Genomic DNA, 15034 nt, shown 5'->3' on the forward strand with positions numbered 1-15034 from the left:
GTACACTGCTTTTACTCCATTGCTACCTTTTGTGAAAGCTTTTTCTTAGGAAATCATTTGGACCAGAAATATAAAATATAGGGGGAGGGCTTTTCTTTTCTTTTTTTAAAATATTTTTTAGCTACACATAGACACAATATCTTTATTTATTTTTATGTGATGCTGAGGATCAAACCCAGTGCCTCACATGTGCAAAGCAAGCACTCTACCACTGAGCCACAACCCCAGCCACGGGGGAGAGCTTTTCATAGTCTTAGGAAATTTGATAACAAAAGATTGTTTCAGATTTTAGGAATTAATATAAAAAACAAGTATCTGGATATTGTAAGAATGGAGAACTAAATAGGATGGAAGGAAGTAATCAATGTTGGAATGGAATAGAAACTAAAATGTTAGATAGAAGCAAAACGATTAACAGTAAATTGGTAAAACAGTTGACTAATATATAGCATGGGGAATTGGTGAGCAGTCTGATTTTGTCTGAAGCCATGTGTGTTTGATCTCTAACACCCTTTGTTTTCCTAGGAAATGGAGAAAGAAATAAAGAATGTATTTCGTAATGGGAACCAAGATGAAGTTCTCAGTGAAGCATTCCGCTTGACCATTACACGCAAAGATATTCAAACTCTAAATCATCTAAATTGGCTCAATGATGAGGTAATCTTAAATTTTTTATATAGAAATATTTTATATAGAATTTATTTTATATAAAAATAGTAGATGAACATTAAGACATTATATCACATTATCTCCCTTTCTGCATCTACTTGTTTTAAGTCACTTACATTATAAATGATAAGCTTTCTAGAATAGTCTTCATTGGTACATAATATTTTAAAAACTGATGCTGAAGAAGTTTGATATATTAGGGGAAAAAGCTGTTGCCCTCACCTCCCAATTCCAGCTAAGTATATTAATTGCACTGTGAACTTTAAACTGATCTATCCTGTTCCTAAACCTATAGATATCTGTTTTATTTCAAAAGAATGTTTCCACAGCCAAAGACGAGAATTGGGATTGAACATTATATATTTTAGGTACCAATATCTGTTCTTGTATGCTGAAGACTTTCCAAATAATAATATTGGAACATCTGTTGAGCATTTAGCTCATGTTAGGCACTGTTCTAAGTGTTTTATATGTTCTACTCACATAAGATTTACTATACCCTTGGAAGTAGATGCTATAGTTTTATCATCCCCATTCTATACATAAAAAAATAAGGCATAAGAAGGTTAAGAAACTTCTAGCTATTATAGCTGTTAAATAGCACAGCCAAGGTTCAGACCCAAGCATTGAGTCTTATCTACTGTATCATACCACCTCAGAATCTTAAATTGGGTCCTGTCTTAGGATTAGGTATATAAAGTTAGGAGTTAGGTATCATGCCCAGATTTTTCTCTGGAGGCAGCTGGACTAGCCCCACTGCCTCTTCAGTTTATAAAATAAAATTTCAGAAGTTCTTTAGTCCCTGTAATATTCTTTGACCTAGAATAGTAAGGAATACGTGATTTGACACTGTATTTAGGGAATACAGAATCCCTTTACTACTTTTAGCTCCTCAGAATTAGAACATTGAATCAAATAATGGGGGAGAGGATAAAAGACCTCAAAATCAAAGGGTGAAATGAAAATCAAGAATAAGCAAAAATATCCACTGATATATTGGTTTTGATCTTTGGTCTTTTGCCATTTTTGCCTGCCACTGCTAGAGGAGAAAATGGTTTCTCCAAAGGGACTGTGCCTGTTGTAAATTATACACAGCCTTGTAGGGGGCAGCAGTGAGTAGGATATGAACTAAGAGTTTTGCTGTTGACTGTGGCGGTTACCTCAGTGAGATCCCTTACAGAAGCAGCATTCATCAGGACATATTTTCCATTCCCTGGGCCCATCAGAAGCTGAATTTTTAGCAAGCAAAGTTAATAGAAATTATTATTTAGAGATGAGAAGGAAATATTCTTTGTCTCTTTTATCTTACCACACTTACCTATATCTTTTTTTTAAATATTTTTTTTAGTTATAGATGGTCACAATACCATTATTTTATTTTTATGTGGTGCTGAGGATCGAACCCAATGTCTCACATGTGCTACGCAGGTGCTCTACCACTGAGCTACAGACCCAGCCCTACCTATAACTTTATAGGAAGTGCTTTTCTTTTGAGTTCAAAATAATGTTAACCTCAAAAATGGGTGCCAGTTCATATGTCTATGATGATGATGAAAACTATTTTAAATAAAAAGCATCATTTTCAAAGCAGCATACTTCTCAGGCTTTTAAAGTTATTGTCCTTGTGAAGTCAGTATTCTGAAGTGTTAGTACACAGCCTAAAATGTCTATATTCCTTTTGAAAAATTCTGTTTCTCAATTTTTGAGCAGTCTTTTGAAAGTAATTTGTCCTTTCCAATTGTGTTCTTTACTTCAGATAGATATTTTTATTCATAATCGTTTCTCTTCTTTTTATATGTCCTATCAGTTTTATAGGATATATTAAAACTTTTTTCAAAATAAGATGATGATTAATTATTTTTATAATTGACAAGGAATGTAACAGCCAGGAAATGAAAGGAATCGATTTAGTTTGTATTAAAAAAAAAAAAATCTGGAAATGCTCTATTTTGGATATGTATAGAAAAACATTTGGCTACCCTTCCCCTGGTGCTTTCCTGAAAGGAAAATAGACTTCAATGTCTGTTCATATAATAGCCTTTCAAAAAATATTTTCATGAATAGATTTATTTATAGGTGAATTTTGTTAAATTATATATAGTTTCAAAAGATTAATAATTGAAAGAATGGATGCTTTACCTTCACATAAGAAAATTAAACTTCTCAAAAATGGAATGTTGGAACTGGCTACCTTATAAACAATACATAAAGAAGTAGAAGACTGATAAAATTAGGGACATTGTAGGAATTAGGTCAGGAGATTAGTTATTGATAAAAATACCCAGTTAAAGGAAGGGGAAGACAAGAGTTAAAGGAAGAATTAGTTGTAAAAATAGATTGAAAGTCACAATCAAGAAACAAATATTTTAGCCAAGAGTGGTAATGCACACCTGTAATTTCAGCTATTCAAGAGGCTAAGGCAGGAGGATCACAAGTTTGAGGCTAATTTGGGCAACTTAGCAAAAATAAAACAAAACAGGCCGGAGATATTACTCGTGGTAGAGCATTTGCCTAAGGACACAGGGTCCCAGATTTTATCCCCAGGACTAGAACCAAAAAAACAAAAAACAAACTTCAAATACATGGAAATGATTTAGATAAATAGAACTAAATCTTGCTTCTGGTCATAATAGAATAAAATGGCAAGATTTACCCTTTCATCTTAACTGGAAGACTAAATAAAACATATGGAACAACAGTTTTCAGACACTGCCTAACAGGCAGTACAGGACAGTTGTGCCTGAGAGAAGGGGACTAAAGAGGATATTCCCTATAGTTGCCTTAGCTTACTGAAATTCAGGGCAGGGGCTGGTAGATTTTAAATACAGGAGCTTCTCTCAAGTCTTAGGTTGAATACTGACCTGGGTGTTTGTGAAAAGACACTACTAAAGGCTAGGAGAAGAATTGCCAGAAAGACGGAACCAGAACAATCTCAGGGCCCACACACACACCAAGAGTAGTCATGTTCCAGCCAGTTAAAGTGGAAAAAATCTCCTAAGTGAGAGGGTGTATGAATAGAATCCTTATAAGAGTTCACAGTGTCCAATATCACATCAAAAATTACCTGAAACTGTCCAATAATACATGTTAATAAAAAATTGTTTTAATTTCCAGCTATACAAAGAGAAAAGAAAATACAGCTAATGACAAAGGAGAAAAGCAGTCACTACAAACACCCAGAAATGAACAAAATGATAAAATTAGCAAACAAATATGTTAAAACAGGTATTAATTATATTCAGAAAAGTAGAGAAAAATGGACATTCTGTGGAGAGAAATGGAGATATTTTTAAAAAGGTCCAAATTGAACTTATAGAAATGAGAATGTATCTGAAATAAAACATACACAGGCTGGTGCTATAGTAGATTAGACACGTCAGAAGAAAAGCATTTGTGAACTTAAAGATATAGCAATAGAAGCTGGCATGGTGGTGCACACCTGTAATCCAGGCGGCTTGGGAGGCTGAGGCAGGAGGATCACTAGTTCAGACAGAGCCAGCCTCAGCAAAAGTGAAGCACTAAGCAAGTCAGTGACACACTCTGTCTCTAAAGAAAATACAAAACAGAGCTGGGGATGTTGCTCAGTGGTTGAGTGCCCCTGAGTTCAATCCCCAGTACCCCCCCCCCCCAAAAAAAAAAATATAGCAATAGAAACCATCCAGAAGTAAACAGAAAAAATGCTGAAGATAGCCAGGCACAGTGGCACACACCTGTAATCCCAGCATCTCAGGAGGCTGAGTCATGAAGATTGGAAGTTTGAGGTCAGTATTAGCAACTTAGTGAGGTTCTAAGCAACGTAGTTAGACCCTGTCTCAAAAAATAAAAAGAGGGGCTTGGGTTGTGACTCAGTGGTAGAGTGCTTGCCTAGCACATGTGAGGGACTGAGTTCAAGCCTCAGCACCACATAAGAATGAAATAAAGATATTGTGTCTACCACCTACAACTAAAAAATAAATAGGGCTGGGGATGTGTCTCAGTGGTAAAGTGCCCCTGGGTTAAAGCCTCAGTATCAATAAAATAAAATTTAAAAGGCTGAAGAAGGATGACAGACCATCAGTGAACCATGGGACAGTTATCAGTCAGCATATAATTATAGTCTCAAAAAGAAAGGTGGGAACATAGGTAATGTCAACAAAGTATTTGAAAAATTAATGGTAGAGCCAGCACGGTGGCTCACGCCTGTAATCCCAGTGGCTCTGCAGGCTGAGACTGGAGGATTGTGAGTTCAAAGCCAGCCTCAGCAAAGGCAAGGCACTAAGCAACTCATTGAGACCCCATCTCTAAATAAAATACAAAATAGGGCTGGGGATGTGACTCAGTATGTGAATGCCCCCAAGTTCAATCCCCAGTACACCCCCCCCCCCCCCGCCAAAAAAAAATTAATGGTGGAAGAGTTCTCAAATTTGAAAACTGTTAACTGAATAAATTGAAGAAATTTAGCACACCCCAGGAAGTGCTAATCAAATCAGGCAGAAGAAGCACCATACTAAAATAATAATAAATTACCAAAAATTAGTGATAAAGAGAAAAATAGTAAGTACAGCCAAAGGGGGAAAATACATCAGGTATGGAGGATTAAAGATAAGAATAATTCTGTTTGTCTAAAATCATGTAGGCCAGAAGACAGTGTATCTACATTTTAAAGTACTGAAGAAGAAAAAAATTTTGTCAATATAAGATTGTATACCCAGTAAATACATCTTTCAAAAATAAGCTATACTTTTTCAGACAAATGCTGATAGAATTTATCACCAACAGACCTGTACTGTAACAAATATTGTGACATGTTCTGGGCTGAGGGTATAGCTTAGCTCATGCAAAGTCCTGGGTTCAATCCCCAGTACAAAAAAAAAAAAAAAAAAAAATGACAACATTCTTTAGGCAAAAGAAAAACATGGAAATGTCATTCTATACAAAGAAATGAACAGCAGTGTAAATGCTTTTTTTAAAATATCTCAGACAGTTGTCTAAAACAATGTAGTGTGGGGCTTAACAACATATAGAAGTAAAAGTAAAATATTTGACAGTCACAGCACAAAGGAGAGAACAAAATGGAAGTATATAGGACTGTTGTAAGATTATTCCTTTCTACCTGAAGTGGTATAATGTCATATGAAAGTAGACTCTGATAAGTTAGACATAATATAAAGTTAGTGCAGCCACTAAAAAATAAAAACCAAAGATATAGTTAATAAGGCAGTAATGGAGATAAAATAAAATAAAAAATAGAGTCAAAAAGAAGGCAAGAAGAAAAAAAATGCAAAGAATAAATGAGACAGGAAAAAAGAGAAAGATGGTAGATTATTTAAATTCAACTACACCAATATTAAATGTAAATGATGTACACCAGTACTGTCCAGTAAAAATATGTGACCAACATACCTAATTTTAAATTGTCTAGTAGTAGTTAACATTTAAAAAAAAAAGAAATAACTGAATTTTAATAACATCTTATGTGTTATTATTTTGGCATGTAGTCAATATTAAAATATTAATGAAATGTTTTGCCTTCTCTTTGAAATGTGATATACATTTTATACTTGTAGCTGATCTCAGCTTGGATTGGCCACAATTTTAAGTGCTTGATAGTCCAATTGGCTAGTGTTTACTATATTGAATAGTATGAGTTAAATGACCAGTTAAAAGATAGAGATTATCAGATTGGGTAAAAAAGGTATCTGCAAAAAAAAAAATATGGGGGGGTTGAGGGGGATGTTGCTGGAGATTAAACTCAGGGCCTTGGGCATGCTGGGCAAGTACGCTGAACAATATTGCTAACCATACAGTAAAGCATTTTGAAGATAGACACAACTTTTCAGAAGTAAAAGGATGGAAAAAGCATACCATGTAAGCACTAATCAAAAGAAAAATAAAGTGGCCATATTAACTTACACTAAGTATATTTTCAGAGCAAAAAATATTCTTAGTGATCAAGACACTTTATAATGATGAAGAGGTTAGTTCATTCAGAATGCCTCACAGCCTAAATATATACACATTTTTAAGCACAGCTTCAGAGTACATGAAGCAAAGGAGAAATAGACAAATCTATAATTACTGTTGGAACTTTCAACTCCTCTCTCTCAATACCTGATAAGTAGAAAATCATTAGGATACAGTTTGGAATAGGTGGGCAGATTCCATGTACCCACATGTTAATAAACATGACTAAAAGCACTTTCTCCTTTATAACCCTATATACCCTATCCCATATGGAGAAGCAGAATGACTGCAGCATTTCCAGTCTTTGTTTTCCTTTCAGGACCTAATCTCCCTATCATTCCTTACTACTAATTTACACAGGTAAACTGAAAAAATAACAAGCGGACATATCTTCTTTTGGTTCTTCTTTGCAAACCCATATTAATCATTACTAGTTGTTTCCAAAATGGAAAAGTATTGGAATACTGTGTTTCTAACTTAAAACTGTGAAGGAAAATCATGAGGGAAAAGTCTCATAGCAAACAAGAGAGAGGGGAGAGGTAAAGGAGGGATTAAGGATAGAATCGAGGGGCTGGGTTTGTGGCTCAGTGGTAGAGCACTCATCTGGCATGCATGAGGCACTGGGTTTGATCCTCAGCACCACATAAAAATAAAATAAAGGTATTGTGTCCACCTACAACTAAAAAATATATATTGAAAAAAAAAAAAAAAGAGAATCAACATAGCACTCTAACTTCACTGAAGTGATGATTTACCAAACAGATTAAATATTTTGTAAGCCTAATCTCTCAAAGAAAAAAGGTGTTTTTAGTTATCTGCATCACAATAGCCAGGCAAGGTGGTGCACACCTGTAATCCTGGCAACTCCACAGTAGCCTATGTAGATAGTTTTTCAACTTGATTGGTAGTGGGAACGTAAGAATTATAAAGCAATAATCATGGTCATCTGATTTTTATCACAGAATCAATATTTGGAGTCAAAGCACATACTTTTTTTGTCAAGCATTCTAGCTCTCAGAACACAAATGTCTACTGGAAATGGGGAATGGGTAGTGGTCATAACTTGATAATTATTTCCAAGGAGTAAATTTGAGTGATGCTCAGTTGAGAGAGGAAATAGCCTGCAAAACATTAAGTCTAACTAGAAAAACCTAATACTGGGAATAGGTTTTCCTTAACCTGATTACATAAAAAGGGAAAAATATAAGCAAAATGAGATAAATGAATATGATGGATTTATATACAATGTGCTTAAATGAAATAAAAGAGTGAAATTTTAGACACCTTTCTGTGTTATTTTATTTAGAGACAACCCTGCTGAGTTACTTAGAGAATGGCTAAATTACTGAGGCTGGCTTTGAACCCGTTATCTTCCTGCCTGCCTCAGTCTCCCGAGCCATTGGGTTTACAGGCATGCACCTCTGTGTCCAGCTTTCTAAGAGTTTCGTTATAGAACTAATCCCAATAACCCAGAGATTTATGTAAAGTCATATGGAGAATAGTAATAATTATTAATAAATAGCCTCCTTAAAAAGGCAGGTCTTGCCTGCCTTTCTCAAAAGCTTTAGCAGTAATCCTAACAGTTTGTTACTTTAATTTACATATGAGAAAAACCCAGTGTGCATATTCATAGGGAAGCCTGCCTTTTGGTTTCTGTAATACTATTGGGTCAGATCTTACGATTGAGTAACCTTTTGAACCATCAAAATAATCAAGTGCTTCAGTCTGGTTAGTCTTTGGACTTTGTGGTTAACAAGCCACAAATTTGATAAGCTTTAAATATAATTTAAAAATCTGAATGGAAGGTCAAGAAATAAGATGCAAAAATGGCTTTTGTCCCCCTACCAATTTTCTTGGTCTCTTCCTGGGAGTACTGTCATGCTTAAAACTTTTGGAACCTTTTTTCCTGAGCGAAATAGAAGGGTTTAGAGTGTAAATGTGGGAAAGGTTCAAAGTCAAGACTTTAAGCCAGGCATGGTAGCACATGCCTGTAATCCCAGTGGCTATGGAGGCTGAGGCAGGAGGATTGCAAGTTCAAGGCCACCCTCAGCAACTTACCAAGACTGTCTCAAAATTTAAAAAGGGATGGAGATATAGTTCAGTGATAGAGCCCTTGTTTAGCATGTACAAGGCCCTACATCCAGTCCTCCATACTGAGGGCCTGGAGTGAGGGAATGGAATCAACACCTTACTGTTAGGGAATGTTGTACTTTAGATGCATGAGAAAATAAGTTTGTGTGGTTCACTAGACAAGAAGGAAGATACAGATAGCACTGGTCATTTCTGTCATTGTAGCAAACGTATTTAAAAAAAATTAAAAACATAAAAAAAATAGATTGAATCCTGAGTGTGAAAATACTGTGGGCTTTTCCTTTAAAGAGATGATTTTTTTTAGCTTCAGCCTGGCAGCTCTTCAAATAAAAAAGGAACAAAGACACTATAAACAACCCTCCCATCCCTAAGCAGGACTGCATAGATAAGCAGACGCTCATGGCCAAGACAGTGAAGGCAGCAGGAGTCACAGTGAGCATACAGAAGCTCAATGTGGGTCTCAGAAAGGGTAACAAGAAAGGCTAACATTGGCAGTAGTCTTCAGATGGTGATATTAGTAGTGGTAAGTCAAAACAGTAGGCACAAACTGACCTACTTTTAGCCCCCTGTTTCAAAGGGGGAAATTAGGGTCTTCTGGAACTAGGAGAATCTTATGTGAAGAAAGGACTATTGCCAGTGTGAAAGAGGGGACCCTTATCTTCACAAAATACAAGCAAATGCTGTGGCCATCACTGCTTCCCTTTCATCTTGAACACTGTGATCCCTTTTCTCTTTTCCTTTTCCTTCATCTTCAGCTGTCCTGTGTGATAACATGTAGTATTCTTTTTGTTCTCTAATTCTTAGCTTATTTGGGGTATGATTATGTCTTGGCTGAACTATGGCTGTTTTTCTCATGGCAGTTTTTGGATGGAGTAATAGCTGAAAAACTGAAGAGAAAGAATTGGATCTAAACTCTGTCTCACATGTCAGATTACACATCCTTAGCTAATGGAAAGGAACATTGAAGTCACCAAACTCCCTCCTACTAGGATATAGGGGAAATTAAAAAGAACCCAGAGCTCTCTTAGACCTAATTAATTCTTCAACTCTGGAGGAAGCCATTTGCCTCTTAATGAAAAAACTTTGGTTGAAGGAGGTCAGAAGCAGTGGAGGAGGAATTCTCAAAGGAAAGATACTGTGATAGCCAATTGCTAGTTCTCTGTTCTTGTTTACCTGTGCTAGTCTTTATAGTTCATCCTTGGGTGAGAGCATGTGAATCTCAGACTGTGTAAGTCCAGCTAAATTTCTTTAGTTTCTGGAACTTTTTCCTCCTGAAAAACAGGATCTATAACATGATACTCATTTATGTCATCCTTTGTTTTATTTTTTTACTTCAAGCTTATTCTAGAGTTAGTATCTCTCTGATAGTTACTTGAAGAAGATATATCTCCATGACATTCATGTTCTTGACTGTCCTTACCTCTTTTTCTTTAGTTTTTATTCCATTTAAAAATATATAATCTGTCCCGTGGAAGGATTGCTTATAGTGACTGGTGGGTCATCTGCCTGTTCACTTTACCTCTTGGATTGAAGGGTTTAGCCTTATAACATGGCTAATATTTTGGGATAGGTAGAATGCCAGAGGAATCATCAATCTCTTCTGGACAATTTTCTCTCACTAGAGAACATAGCTTAGAGTTTAGAACTCTGTTCTTGCTGGGCAGTTCCTCCTGCATTAGTAGCTGTTTTTACAACTAAGGGCACCTTTAGCATTATCCTTGGGCAGAGTTAGATCAAATCTAGGAAAACCTAGATTTGAGTAATATGTTATTCTAATATCACTATATATTAGAATGTAATGTAAGGATTCATTAACATTTAAATCAACTGAGCTCTAAGTAGCTAAGGGCTTCATATTCTAGGCAGAGAATTAGCTACAACTTGAGTCCTCTGGGCTTATTGCTCAGTTGTCAGAGCTGTAGGCAGAACAGTGTCTTTCTTCAGACCTAGTTCCCGACCTCAGAGTCTGCCTTATGGTGTATGTGGTTTCCCTGCAGCTGCCTAGGCATCCTCATCTATAGGCCCTTTCTCTAGTCTAGACCATGCTCTGGTATGTTCCTGGCAGTGTTCCCTGCTGCCTACCCAGCATGTAGTTGCCTACTGTCGGGCAGTAGCTCATTTCTTTGGCATCCTGGTGTGTAAATATTTGTCAAAGGATGGGGGCATTTTCCCATTCCTCAAAAAGCATTCTGAAAAATGTGCCTGTTTTCTTAGTCATATTTTAAACTGTGGCTCAGTTAGCCCATTCATTCCTTGCCGTTGAGAAACATTGGCCTGGCCTCAGCTGGCCACATAAAGTTAAGTAGCAATAACTTTTGGCATAGTAACTTTCAAACTTTAATACCAGGTAGTCCTGGACCTGAAGAAACCGTAGACAGTGTAGTCACACTTAAGTCTCTTCTTAAGAGAAGACATTGTTTTATTAACAGAAAGAATTATACCTCTTCTATCACGCATTTTAATTTCTTTCACTCACACTTTATATTGAAGGAGTAAATGGAACCAGAAAAACTGAGGAAGCTAAGCATATAGATTCTGAAGGAGACCTTTATCCTTCATGTTTATAACTTACTTATAGATTTCATGTAATCTAGGTATTTATTCTACATCCATGTCTACCTCCATAAAGTGACATTGCAGAGCAATTGTAAGTTTGTAGGTGCTTTTCTAATACCATTAATGCTTTGCCCTATTACTTAGTTCTACTTGAGACCAAAACAGTTTGGTCTCTTCAGTATGGCTAATGAAGCTGAAAAGGCCATCATTAGCCATAGAACACAATGTTCTATTTTGTACAAAATCAGGTAACCCTTAGGTAAGGTTTGGACTCTTGATCTTAGCTTGATTAACATTGAACTCTGAGCCCAGGATCTATTTAAATTGCTCACATAGTCTCAATGATTGAGGTAACTGCTAATGTGCCTTATTAAACTGCTTGCACTCCTTCCTTTCCTTTTCTCTAAGCCTTGCCTACTAACTTCACTTTCTCCTTATTTTCCAGTCGCTTGACCTAACCCTTAGTTTTCTACAAGTCTGGCCATCATCTGCCCATTTGTATCCTTAGCCATATCTACGTGGCACACACATATGTGTACCCACATATATACATACACCAGCTTTTTCTCTTTTTAGTGTTTTTAACCACTTTAACCCTCTCCTTTCTAGTCACAAGTTGATATAGGTAAATGAGGCTGTTGGGTGTTGAAGTATTAAATTGATTAAGAAACACTAACATCTGCTATTCAGCAGACAACTGCTTTTCCTTATATAACAGCTGTTTTAACAAGTATGATTTCTTCCCACAGATCATCAATTTCTACATGAATATGTTAATGGAGCGAAGTAAAGAGAAGGGATTGCCAAGTGTGCATGCATTTAATACCTTTTTCTTCACTAAGTTAAAAACAGCTGGTTATCAGGCAGTGAAGCGTTGGACAAAGAAAGTGGATGTATTTTCTGTTGACATTCTTCTGGTGCCCATTCACCTGGGAGTGCACTGGTGTCTAGCTGTGAGTACCTTCTTTTTTTTTTTTTTTTTCCTCCCCTTTTTTAAATGTGTTGTTTTATTTTCACATGTAAAAGTAACCTTTTTTATCAATAGAAATTGTTGGCAGATATAGTAAATTAGCCTTATAGTACTTTATTTTTGATAAAATTCAGAAGAAATATACATAATTATAGAACATAGAGAAGGTCATGAGTAGTATTTTTACATCTTCACTTGATTATTGAGAGAAAGTATTATTTAGTAGTAGATTAGCTAAAAATCAGATAGTCAATGGAATTCCTGTCTAGAGTAGGAGATACTTAAACTTTGGGGAAAGCTGAAGAATTTACTCTTTTTGGAAATATAAAAGGGAATTATAGGGTATCTAAACAGCCTTATGGCAGGGCATGGAGAAAAAAAAGTGACTTCTTAATGGTGCTGCCAACTCAGGTTCTGTGACAATTATTTTCTGCCTAAGAATGGCTTGCCTTGCATATGTGTTAATGTAATTTTTTTTTATGATTCTGAGAGCATGATGCATTAGTTCAATGTGTTAATAAAAGTTATTTCACAGTCTATTTTGAATTATACTTAATAAGTGTAAATCCAAAAGGAAATTCTCAGTGAAAAATAATCCAGGGGCTGGTGTTGTGGCTCAGTGTTAGAGTACTTGCCTAGCACATGTGAGGCGCTGGGTTCAATCCTCAGCACCACATAAAAATAAATAAATAAAGGTATTGTGTCTATCTACAACTAAAAAAAAAAACCAGAATCCTTTCACCATTTTTCTGAAACTCTGTGAAAATGATCTTGACATACTCACCTTATATTTTCTCAAGTGCATGCTATTTCTTTACTGTTGCCCATCCTGCAGAAAGAAAATAAACAACAGAAAAAGGTTTTAGGACAATAATGAGTATAGCAATGGATGGGTATACCCTCATAATTCTATGTAAATCTCTCCTTCTTTCCTGTGCAGATTAAGCATAATATAATATAAAGTATCAATCAAATTTCTCACTATTGCACAGAAAGCCTGGGGAAAAGCTCCAATGTTAAAGGAAGGAAAAGCTGAGAAATGAATTTTCTTCACTTTATAAACAGATTTTTTTCTTATCTCCAGGTTGTGGATTTTAGAAAGAAGAATATCACTTATTATGATTCTATGGGTGGAATAAACAATGAAGCCTGCAGAATCCTTTTGTAAGTAGGAAGTTGAGGATGGAAGAGTTTGATGTTGGGTATATGCTATGTTTTTTCACTAGTTAATCTCAGTTGTTTGATACCTTCAGAAGAGCAAGCAGTGAATTTTTCATATTAAGTAACCTTAACCCCTATAACCACCTTAACCACCTTTATTTAAATCCAAATAAAATATGATGATAATGCAATAATACCAAAAATATTCCTTAATGGGACAATTACTGTCCTAGTACACTAAAATAGAGTGGACATAAAGATAGAGACGCAGTCACTAATCATTTAATGCAGCCTTCTAATTTTTCTTCATCTAACCCACAGAGGTGATTTTCATTTGCCCAGGTCCTACTAGTTTGTGGCTCAGCTGAGAACCAGAATTCAAATCTCTTTATGCTCTGCTTCTTTGTCTTTCCAAAACACCTATTCTTTACTGTACTATTCTGATGGCTGGGAGAAGATAGGTTCCAAAATGTCGAGCAGTTTGTACTTTAAAAGAGTGCTCTATGTGAGGTATGCATTCAATAAATTGTTGACATGGTTTGAATATTCACACAGAAGAACCTAACAATAGTAAATAAAAATCTCCTTACTGCTAGAGAAACATTTTATCCATTAGATTAAGTTTTTTAAGACCATATAAACCAACCATCAAAAATTGTTTCTCAGCAGAAATAGTAGGTCAAAGGAGTCTGGTTTATCAGAGGCAGAAGTCATGTCTCTGTTGGGTTGACAGAGTAAGTTAATGGAGGGAGTTGTGAGAAACTGGCTCAGCTCCAGAAGCTCAACAGTCCAAGGATTCCCTACCCCCCCATATCCTATTCTTCTCAGAAGATGAAACACTTGAGGATTATCAGCCCCATTCTTATGATTACAATGTCATCAGCATTCCTGACAGCTTATCTCATTGTCTTCTAATACCTTTAGGCAATACCTAAAGCAAGAAAGTATTGACAAGAAAAGGAAAGAGTTTGACACAAATGGCTGGCAGCTCTTCAGCAAGAAAAGCCAGGTACATTTCATCTTGATGCGGTAGATGTCCTAAAAGTAGGCTCTCTGTGGAGGAAAGAATTTTAGGAAAGATTCCCACTTCAGTCTTAGTGTCTAGCATGACTTTAGTTTGGTTGTTTGGTTCTTCGGGGAAGATAGATTAACTTCTTTTGTGGGAAAACTTGTAATGTGTTTCTTGGTAGAAAAAAGTTTTCTAAATGCCTAGCTATTTTTCTAAGTTTGTTGCTCCTGTGGGAAACATTTGCTGTTTATTTGGCACTTGGGGAAGGGGCCAGTTTTTATACCTTTAGATGCCATGGAAGTCTAAGATATTTTCCTGTGTGGTTAATATGAAAGACATAGACCTGATGAAATGCTGTTTTGTTTTAGCTTCTATTGTTCTTAATGGGGGCCCAGAGCCACCTGTTGAAAATTCAGGAAAACCTGTAATATTTGTATCCTTTGGTTTTTATTTTTAATCAAAGTAGAAGAAAAGCTATTGCTTTGTTGTTGTTATTGGTCTTTCAGGAAATTCCACAGCAGATGAATGGTAGTGACTGTGGGATGTTTGCCTGCAAATATGCTGACTGTATTACCAAAGACAGACCAATCAACTTCACACAGGTGAGCTGGGCCTTCAGGAGGGAGCAATATGCA

At 36.0% G+C, this 15034-nt stretch overlaps 1 protein-coding gene across 6 annotated transcripts in view; it reads left to right on the plus strand.

The window, feature by feature from the left end:
- Senp1 (SUMO specific peptidase 1) overlaps positions 1-15034 on the plus strand; it is a 55082-nt gene that overhangs the window by 33890 nt on the left and 6158 nt on the right. For all 6 annotated transcript variants that reach the window (XM_071609937.1, XM_071609936.1, XM_071609934.1 and 3 more), the window contains 5 exons: positions 526-657; positions 12009-12212; positions 13314-13393; positions 14315-14399; positions 14906-15001. In XM_071609937.1, the coding sequence (XP_071466038.1) occupies positions 526-657; positions 12009-12212; positions 13314-13393; positions 14315-14399; positions 14906-15001 (597 nt within the window). The remainder of the gene's footprint in view (positions 1-525; positions 658-12008; positions 12213-13313; positions 13394-14314; positions 14400-14905; positions 15002-15034) is intronic.

This window comes from Marmota flaviventris, chromosome 3, assembly GCF_047511675.1.
Source record: "Marmota flaviventris isolate mMarFla1 chromosome 3, mMarFla1.hap1, whole genome shotgun sequence".
Lineage (NCBI taxonomy): Eukaryota > Metazoa > Chordata > Mammalia > Rodentia > Sciuridae > Marmota > Marmota flaviventris.